This window comes from Pygoscelis adeliae, unplaced genomic scaffold (genome assembly GCF_000699105.1).
Source record: "Pygoscelis adeliae isolate BGI_AS28 unplaced genomic scaffold, ASM69910v1 Scaffold57, whole genome shotgun sequence".
NCBI classification, from domain to species: Eukaryota; Metazoa; Chordata; class Aves; order Sphenisciformes; family Spheniscidae; genus Pygoscelis; species Pygoscelis adeliae.
This window is the reverse complement of record NW_008825615.1, coordinates 4,274,013-4,284,406: the sequence shown is the minus strand read 5'-3', so window position 1 is coordinate 4,284,406 and position 10,394 is coordinate 4,274,013. Positions and strand designations below refer to the sequence as shown.

The window sequence follows — 10,394 nt, the reverse complement described above, 5'->3', positions numbered from 1 at the left end:
CGAGCCTTGAACAATCTGGTTATCCCGTTTCAAGAGGCTTATCACCATCAGATGCTGTTTCTAAGAAACGTGATCCATCACATGTTTGTGGAACACCAAGCACCACCTATAATGACTATATGGACTGGTAAGCCACTTCTTTGAGCTGCACACTTATGAACGGTAGTCAATCTCTGGAAAGACTTCAGCAGTTTCTAACAGGGTTTCTTAAGCTTTTCTGTTCAGATAGCAAACAAGATTTCAGAGCGCTTCCAACACTTGATGTCAAGTGCCTGACTTGAAGATTCAGATTGCGTTTAGGGAGCTTTGTCTTCCCTGTCAGCTTTTCAGCATTTAGAAGTACACCATCAAATCACTAAGTCCTTATTACAGTATTTACCTCTTTCTCTGATCCCTGCTACATGACACTTTCTTTCGGGTGCCTTGTTTTTTGTGGCTGACAAGCTTTTTAGATTGATAATTTTATATCAGTCTGGTTCCCATGATGCAAGTGTCTGTGGGTTTAAAAAAAAAGTGTAGGGAGTCTAGAGGCTTGCAGAATTGAGTACTCAATTTAGGAAATGCTAGCTTTTGTTTATCCATGTGATCTTAAATTAGGCAGAAACCCCTGTGCATAAATCTTTCTAATTATATGATTACTTACTATTTTCATGAGTCTCTAGGATGATACATATAGGTCAAGGCTGTATGATGAGTAAGAACTGTTCCTGTTGGTAGGACCTCTGTCTCCGTAGCTATAGAATTTACAATATATGTAGTGAATGAAGCACATCGTCTCATGATGGAACTTGATAAAAGTGGTCCTTGAATAGATTCTGTTCTTGCTTCTTTCAAACTTTGATAATATGGAAATTTAAAAAACCTGAATTCTTATTACACACAGTATGTATGGCACATAGTAAATATGCAGAATTGTTGAATGCTTTTGTGTTCAGTAAGAACTGTGCTTTTGACTGGTTTTGACTGGTTTTTTTTCAAACTTTTGTGATTTTATTTTCTACAAAAAAGTCCTAGGTATATAAATTCTTTTCCAGTTCTGATCTTAGCATCAATTTCTGTAAATACTGTGGGGGGGAAAAAGTATATTTGGTAATATAACTAAATATATGGTAGACACATCAAGGGAACAAATCAAAAAACATACAGGATTTCTTGCAATCTTTAGTTTTCTTAAATATGTGATCTTTCTGCTCATACACAGTGTAGCTAAAGCTCTTGAACATCATGATTGCCTTGAAGTTATTTGTCTCAATATGCTCACTTTAAAAAAAGTCTCTTCATCTAAAAAGGCTTTTAATAAAGCACAATAAGCTAAAGAAAGCTAACTGTGGCTCAGACTATCTTGCTGTCTTATCGTCAGCTCTTCTAGTTATACGGTGCTTTCATTTTCCAGTTTGTGGGGGGAGTGCCAGCTAGTATCTGAAGATGGGGATTTAATTAGTTACTGTTTTAAGAAATATTTCCTAAGTATATTAGAGTTTAAGTGTACTTCTAAAGGACTTCTAAGTCAAGAAGTTGAAGTGATCTTAATGGTAATTATTGAATGTAGCAGAGGCTCGGGCTTTTGCTAATCAGTAGTGTTTAACTTTCAAGAAGCACTGAAGATTTCAACTTTGTTAGAATAATCTTTAAAAAAAATAACTAAATGTAGCTATTGTCCATAATTTCCTTTAGTTTCAGAACACCAGTTGTAAAGAACAACTTTCTACCAGGATGTCAAATTTCTACTCCCTACAGCCAGCTCCCATATTTCCTACCTCATACTCCAGCAACTCCATTTCAAAATCAAGTTGGCTTGCAGGTAACAATTTTAGGCTGTCTTCTGCCATTTTTCAGTACATATTTTCCTTGGAGACTACTTTAGGTTAAATATATGTATGTATGTATTTGTTTTAATCTAAAGTTGCTGTTCATCTTTCTGGATGAGTAATGCCAAGTAGTCTGTATTGCTTATTCTCAAAATAACTGTTTTTTCGTATGTATGTCTGAATTTAGGTAAAATAAGTCAGCTCTTGAAAAATCAGTTCAGGATTTTGACACAACTGAAGCCTTTATGTCTGAAATCTAAGCCTTTTCAGGTCCTACTTCATGACAGAGGCAAGAACTAGTCACTATTTTTGTTCTGCTATGCTTTTATAGTGGCGCTACCCACTACAGTGGAGTACCCAGAAAGAGAAACAGTGTGTCTTAGAAACTGTGAGTCTGAGGGAGGTAAAAGAATGAACAATTACATTCCTTCTCCATTTTGTTAGATTTCACAAGTTTTGATGCATTTGCCTGAAATCATGTAAAAATGGATTACCTTAGATGGGTTGCACAATCTTCCCAATTGTAGATAGAATTGGGGGATAGGTTTAAGCTTCCTACCGGAGGATTAATATTTAAAATTTGTGGCTGTTCTACAGCTTGGTGTAGCAGGTACAGGCAACACGGGCTGTTTCAGCTTCACAGCACTGAAGTCTGCTAGCTAGTAGTTAGTGTCAAATAAAATAGTAAGTGATTTGAGCATAGCTCTAAGTTAGTTGCATGCTGTGACTGAAAGTCTCTTAGTCTAGTTTCCAACATTATCTGTAAAGAGGGAGGTATCTCTAATGATCTGAGAAGCCTTATTAAAGAACACCCTGTTCTTGATTTCCCATGTGGAGCATTGGTATCGTTTTATAAGAGTTCAATGATGTTACATGCCAAGTGATGATCACTATACAAATACTTTTGCTATGGGGATATTCAGCTTTTGAGACAAACATATTTATTACCACACTTTATCTTGTTCAGAAAGACCAAAACAACTTAAAGCATGTTAACTTATTAAAAAGCAGAGCTCTACCACATTCCGCTGCATGCATACCAATAGTTATTTTCTTAACTTTTTTGTATGTACACAGGTTCCAGCTTCTATACCTTCACATGAATGTCTTGCCATCAAAGGCAAGGTTTATACAATATTAAAGCAAATAGGTAGTGGAGGCTCAAGTAAGGTAAGATGCTCTTTTGTCCTTTTAAACATTTACACAGTAGTAGTTGTATTGTAAACATACATGTTGAAGTTGTCTAATAAGGAGTGCCTAGTACTAACATGTACAAAGTGTTTGAGTGACCCAGAGAATCTAGAAATTCGTTGTTTTAATGCTAGGCTTAGAATTTATCCCTCATGGATGTAGAAGAAATATAGCGCACAGGTTAGATTTGGTATAATGCTGTTTTATCTGAGTCCTCAGGTAGCAAGCAATAATAACTGAATTAATGTCTTATTATGAAAATGATGCTTCAATTATTACAGGATGTTAAGCACAGTACTGTTCATTTTAGTGGAGAAATAAAGTAAAAACAGTGGGTAGATAAAGGGGGGGGTGTTGAAGTAATAAACAGTGAACAGAAATTCTGAACAGATGTGGTCAGAACATTGAAGAGAAGTTACAGAAATAGGAAAAAGAGATGAGCCAACTCTCATGAGCATCTAAAAATATCACTTAAATTAGTAAACAATGGTGGGAGCCCACTTCCTTTTGGTTTCTACGTAAAGGCCTGAAGGTAGATTGTGTATGCTCTTGAAGGTAACAGTTTCTATGGTAGAGTGAGTATTAAAATTCCTAAGAAAATCAGCTTTCCTGTTATAAGAGATGTGCTGCAGTATTACTGTACATCTTAATTTGAGAGGCTATTGTTTAGGGCAGTGTGATTAGATTGTTGGGAAATGTGTGGCTTGTAAGGTTGATTAAAAGTTCCTGAAGTGGACAGACCATCCCTTATTACTGAAGTCTTCTGTAACTTGTGTGAGAAGTGGAGTGTAGCTATAGCTGAAGTGGTGAGTGAGCTGCTTTTTATGAGGAAAATTGGAGTCACGGGAGCTTGAGAAATGGTTTTGGCAAAATCTCTTGTTCAGAAGATAAAGAATTATAACAAAAACAATGCAAGCAGTTTTGTGTGAGTTAGATTTATCTTGTGTCTGCTTTCTTCTGTCTCCCACACCTCTCCTTCACCTGTATGCTTCTGTCTGAAGGCTGTATTACTAGTCAGGGGGACAGCCTAAGAACTGGTGTAAGGGAAATTTGATACATGCACATATTGGTTAATCCTTAGTAACAGCCTATGTAGTACTTACAGTCTGCAGCGCATGAAGGTGAAATGGTTACTTTTAGTTAAACTGAGGCATGCAGTGAAATATAAATTGGATACTTAAGTTAAATGGTAGCATTTCTATTTAAAACTTTTTTAAAGTATCCTAGTTTTAGAACTGAGTATTTCTAATCTTATCCTTAAGTTCAGTCTGCTAAATCCTCTCAAAGTATTTAACAATCCATGTTAAATGCATGGATTTTCCCAAACTGGCTTTAAGTGCCTGAGATGGTACTTAAGATTGACCTTGTTTTATAGCTTTTCAATTTTTTTAATTAAAAATAATTGATAGTTGTCACTTCATCAGTAGCTTAATTGAATGGAATATGCTCAAGCTGTCATGTTGCAATTACCATGCTTACTTAAAACAGACTTCCTCTTCTGCAAAAATGAGGATTGTAGATGTGCCATCTTAAAAAGTGACAAGTATTGTCAACAGCACGTGTACTTTATTGGTTTTCAGGTGTCTTACAATCCAGTAAATAGTCACGGAAAATAGGACTAGAAATTTGTTCAAAAATCCCTGTATGTCTAGATTTCAAAATTTTAAACACATTTAATCATATTTATTTAGACTTGGCACAAAGGGTTATAAATATAAGCCTACTTTTTATTTTGGTTTCATGTTTACATATGCAGGAACTGACAGAACCAAAGTGGTACTGAGCAATCAAGCTGTGTATTTTCTAGTAATAGAAGAAACAGTACGGATGTGTCATAAGAGATGGGAAATTGGCTTTTAATGTTGCATATCTTACGTGATTCTATTAATTCAGAGTGTAATAAATCAAAAAGAGTAACAGAACAGAATAAGAATAGAGTATTTCAATTGGAAGGGATCTAAAACAATCATCTAGTCCAACTGCCTGACCACTTCAGGGCTCACCAAAAGTTAAAGCGTGTTATTAAGGGCATTGTCCAAATGCCTCTTAAACACTGACAGGCTTGGGGCATCGACCACCTCTCCAGGGAGCCTGTTCCAGTGTTTGACCACTCTCTCAGTAAAGAAAAGCTTCCTAATGTCCAGTCTGAACCTCCCCTGGTGCAGCTTTGGACCGTTCCCACCCGTCCTGTCACTGGATACCAGGGAGAAGAGATGAGCACCTCCCCCTCCACTTCCCCTCCTCAGGAAGCCATAGAGAGCACTGAGGTCGACCATCAGCCTCCTTTTCTCCAAACTTCATGTGCCATGTGGTCTAACCTCCATATCATCTTGGTGTGATGAAACGGATGTGCAGTGGCAGGTCAAACTCTTATATCTGCGGGAGGTGTTATTTTGCATTCTTTATCTTAGGAACAGTTCAGATGTGATCAAATACATCTAGTGAAATACAGTGTGGTACCAAGATGGTTTCTGATAGAGGATTGTTTCTGTTGTAACTGGTGGCTTCTTAATTTTTCTTCATGCTGACTTGTATGAACAACTTTGTAAACTTAGTGTTGCTACTTCCTTTTGAAAAGGTATGCTTTTTCTTTGAAATTCTGGCTGTGGTGAGATGAAGGACCATAGTAAATCAGAATTAGGATTGAATGAAGTTATTACCTGATACTGTTTTGCAGGTGTTTCAAGTACTGAATGAAAAGAAGCAGCTGTATGCTGTCAAATATGTGAATCTAGAGGAAGCTGACCAACAGACTGTTGAGAGCTATAAGAATGAAATTGCTCATTTGAGTAAACTGCAGCAACATAGTGATAAGATCATCCGCCTCTATGGCTAGTGAGTAAACACTAATTTTATTAAACTGGTATCTTTTGATATAAAGAAGTTGCCTTAAAATTTAACTTAAGTGTATTCATTTATTTTTAGTGAAATTACTGATCATCATATCTACATGGTAATGGAGTGCGGAAATATTGATCTCAATAGCTGGCTCAAAAAGAAAAAAAACATTGATCCATTGGAACGAAAGAGCTATTGGAAAAACATGCTGGAAGCTGTTCACACAATCCATGAATATGGTATTCTTAAATAATTCTAGGTATTTGTATAGGTTATATGGCAGAGATATAATATGAATGTCTTTAAATTTTGGAGGTGGTACTGCTCTTAGTGTTGATGTAAACGTAGTGATCTTCAAAGATGGTTATTTACTGTATTGTGAAAAAATTTTCAGTGAAACGAAAGATGAGTAAATCTGGATGCAGAGGTAGACTTACTTTGCTAACTCAAAGGAATCTCCAAGTATTACTGCTGTATAATACTTTCTATTTACTTGCAACAGCCAGAAAATAATCTTTTCTGTATTAGACTATGTTGTATACTCCTGATACTGCTTGTTCTCCGTTAGACTCAAATTTCAGCCACTTAAGCTCTCCAAAGAAGCTTTGACATTAAGGACAGCTTTTACACAGCTTTGTTGTCTTTACTTTGACATAGTGTTTCAGGTTTTTCTCATAGTCCTTCAGGCCTTCCTTTCATCTTTACCTATGTAATTGAAGCGCATGCATCTGTATTCTGTTTGGCTGTATAGCATAAAGGAGAGAGCAGATTTGGATCTTCTTTCTATTTAAGAAAAAGTGGAGACACCTGTATGTGTAGCAGAGTATCACCTCTTTACAGCACAAGAACGCTAGAACATTCAATAACATAAACAGCAAAATCTACTAAAACCCAGGCTACATACTATGTGATGTGTCCTTGAAACAAACAATTTTGCAAAATATAAAGATGGAATGGTTAATTAGATGGATAACAACCAAAATTCATAATAAATCATTTAAGTAGGGTTTGTGAGAGGTCAGTCATATGTAATCCTCAGTGAATGGTACCTTTGAGATTAGAAAGCAGAAAACATCAGACTAAGCAATATAATTCTTTTATTTTAAGTACCTGCTTAGCTAATTCTTTAAGAGAATGCTACAGGAGTGGACAGGCCATTGAAATGATCCAGAACAGCAGTTCGTTATGGTAATGTGCTCATACAGCTAGAGGGCCTATCCCTAACCGAGGGAAACTATGCAACTCAAGTCTCTTGGAGCTATTTTGGGGTGCCTGCAGATTTGAATAAGTAGTAATTCAAACTATAAACTCATGCAAGTCTTAACTGTTTAAAAAGAAATGGAAATACTTTTATGAAATCCATAAAGAATAATTTGGTTTTGGCCAGGTAAAGCTGATCTGCACCTTCTCTCTGTGCAAGGGTTATGGGAATTGAGCAATAAACCCCCATACTTCAGTAGTAACTTGGATTGACTAAACCTGGATTGATTTTAAACTCTATTTTACAGGTATTATTCACAGTGATCTGAAACCAGCAAACTTTCTGATAGTTGATGGAATGTTAAAACTAATTGACTTCGGCATTGCAAACCAAATGCAGCCAGATGTGACAAGCATCATTAAGGATTCTCAGGTGAAATACTTCTGGAAAATTGATGTACATTTTTCTGTAAAGTGCTATAGTACTTGTTGATTATGTTGATTAATGTAGTAACTTAAATGAATACTGAAATTTTATGCTGAATGTTTTTATATGTATATATAAATTTTAATATATATGAATTTTTAGATGTTTTTATTGAATGGAATAACAATGGCCTTCAGCCTTAATAGAAACAAATTTTCAAGATGCTTTTCAGTGCTTTGAGACAAAAATCTAACTTTTTATCAAGTGAGTTAAATTAAGTGCATGCTTTACTTAAAGGAATATTTTTACGTTTTTATGGCTAGGTTGGCACAATGAATTATATGCCACCTGAAGCAATAAAAGATATGTCTTCCTATGGAGAAAATGGGAAATCTCGATCTAAGGTAACATGATCTTTTTTCTCTTATTCCCTTCATGTTAAAAAGAAGGTAATTCAGGCATCTATCTTAAGTCTTAGTTTTCTCAAAATCTTCCACTGAAACTAGAACACCAGGAAGTCCGTTGTGCCACAATGATGGTGGGCAGAGATTGAAGGCTAAGTTTATTCCTCTCAACAACCTAAAAGTGTTTTGCAGATGGTGTTTAGAAAAATGTAAGTGCTGAATTAATGAGTAAATTTGAAAGCAAAATAGATGCACAGGCTTGGGCGCTGGAGAAGCTGATAGTAACAATAATATAATGATAATATCTAAACTGATAAATGTAAAAATATTTTAAAATCCATTTTTATGGAGAAATATAAAACAGTCTTCCACTATGTTATCAGTGTAAATGGCATTGAAGAGCAATATAGAGTACAGTGAAATGCATGCAGCCTTTCACATATCAGAGACTGTACTGATGACTAATGTTACAAAAGTCTTTTGAGCATGTTAAGGGACCACCATACTGTGCATCTCTGACAAGTCCTTCTTTGCACTGAAATCACTCCAGGCTAGAGCTTTCAGGGAGTGTTTCTGCAAGGATCTTCCATGGAGTTGAGTGAGAGAATCATTCCTCAGTCACTTCTTGGTTGCCTATTGTGCTGCTTATGCCCTTTTGTTTTAGCTTCGTTCTGCCAAAAACTGGTGGAGCTCTTATGGTGCTGCTAGCTGCTACACAGCTACATTCTGCATAAATAACTCTGGCTTAGAAATCTTTTTCTGAAGGGAAGAGAATTTGCTTTTTGATATAATCCATTGTTAGTATGTTTGCTTAAACAAGATACGATGATGCTTGTGTCATTGTCATATTTTTGAATTCTTTTAAGTGAGAGGCAGGTTTTGCAAGAAATGAGTGATACCTAATAAGGTATTTTAAAAGATGATACAATGAAGTCTAGTATTTTAGGGGACACATGGATGAGTTCTGTGTATCCTATTAATTTTTCTATGCTAGAGAGTACTGTGTGTTGTAGAACTTCACCAGGCAATGGAATGTGAATGATGAGGAAAGTACTGAAGGAAAGCAATTTCACATTGGCAGTCAAACTTCAGTTAAGGGGTACATAGTTTTGTGGAAAGGTATTAAAAATAATAATCCATATTCATATGTACGTGCATATACACACTACAGATTGTGACTTTTTAACAGTTGAATGGAAGTATTATGATGTAGTGAAACACAATCTTGTCTTTCTAAACACAGACTAGAATGTTTTATAGATGGATTTCTTTTGTTAAGGCTGATACTTTTTACCTTTAGAAGTTTTACCTTTACATTTTTAAAAATTGCATGCAAAGTGCAGACTTGTCTGGAGCTCACTCATCTAAGCAAAAATCTGACCATTGTGCTGGGAGTCAGGCGCTCTGTGTGCCTCTTTCCCCACCTCCCTCCTCTCCCCCACTCCCCCAACCTAAGGTGCTTTTCTTAAAGTGCTTCAGCTTCAACAGGAGAAGTGGGAACTCCTCCTGTAAGGAACAGCCCAGGTGTGGTGGCTGAAATCCAGATCTGAATCCTTTAAACCCAGAGGAACTGAACTATGGCTTCCCACTTTGGGGACATAGCTGTGATGTCTCACTGGCTTCTGGATTGAATTAATTTAGTATGCATTTATTTGTATTTACTCATAAATCCGATACTAGAATCCTGCTGCCCAACTTATTAAGGACTACCTTTAATTTTATTTTAAGTTAGTTGTTCAAGTAATTTGATTTTCAAAGATAATTAATAAAAGTAGCTTTCTTATGGAATATTACTGAATGAAGCCACATCACTGTCTTAGTAGATAATGGCATGCTGTCTTGGTGATTTTGTGTGATAGTTACTAAGATCTGTTATCCAATGTAAAATAGATATACTGTTAAACAAAATGACTGTACAATTATATGATAAATTGACTGAAGGGACAGTTCCTTAAATAAGGAGTAATCTTAATTGTTTTGTTTTTATATTAGATAAGTCCCAAAAGTGATGTGTGGTCTTTGGGATGCATTTTGTACTGTATGACATATGGAAGGACTCCATTTCAACATATAACAAATCCAATTAATAAAATGCATGCTATCGTTGATCCTAGTTATGAAATAGAATTTCCAGATATTGCTGAGAAGGATCTTCAAGATGTGCTAAAGGTAACTGTCGCTTAAGATTCATCTTGATTCAAATAATGGCAACTTCTTTATTTAAAGCGTATTTTCTTAAACTGAACGAGTTGTGCTTGAGAAACTTTTTTCACAAATAAATGCTTACTGCTACTTGTAGTAACAAGTCTATTCCAAAAGAAGACTTAATGAAGCTAGAGCTACTTCGTATAGTTTCCATAGTAAAAGTCTATTTTCAGCTTAGTAGCAAATAAACAAGTAAATACTGAAAGCAGTCCGGCATAACTCCTTTGGCTGAAAAACCCAAAGTAAATACAGTAACTTCTGTACTCGCCATCCCTTTTCCTCACCCTGCATATTTGTCTGCTTTTGAAACTTGGCCTATGC

General features: G+C 35.8%; 1 protein-coding gene across 1 annotated transcript in view; it reads left to right on the top strand.

The window, feature by feature from the left end:
• The window catches only part of TTK (TTK protein kinase), a 32,989-nt gene that overhangs the window by 20,418 nt on the left and 2,177 nt on the right, over nucleotides 1–10,394 (top strand). The window contains exons 11-18 of the mRNA XM_009333129.1: nucleotides 5–127; nucleotides 1,675–1,801; nucleotides 2,886–2,978; nucleotides 5,677–5,834; nucleotides 5,925–6,076; nucleotides 7,346–7,470; nucleotides 7,788–7,868; nucleotides 9,861–10,037. Of these exons, the coding sequence (XP_009331404.1) occupies nucleotides 5–127; nucleotides 1,675–1,801; nucleotides 2,886–2,978; nucleotides 5,677–5,834; nucleotides 5,925–6,076; nucleotides 7,346–7,470; nucleotides 7,788–7,868; nucleotides 9,861–10,037 (1,036 nt within the window). The remainder of the gene's footprint in view (nucleotides 1–4; nucleotides 128–1,674; nucleotides 1,802–2,885; nucleotides 2,979–5,676; nucleotides 5,835–5,924; nucleotides 6,077–7,345; nucleotides 7,471–7,787; nucleotides 7,869–9,860; nucleotides 10,038–10,394) is intronic.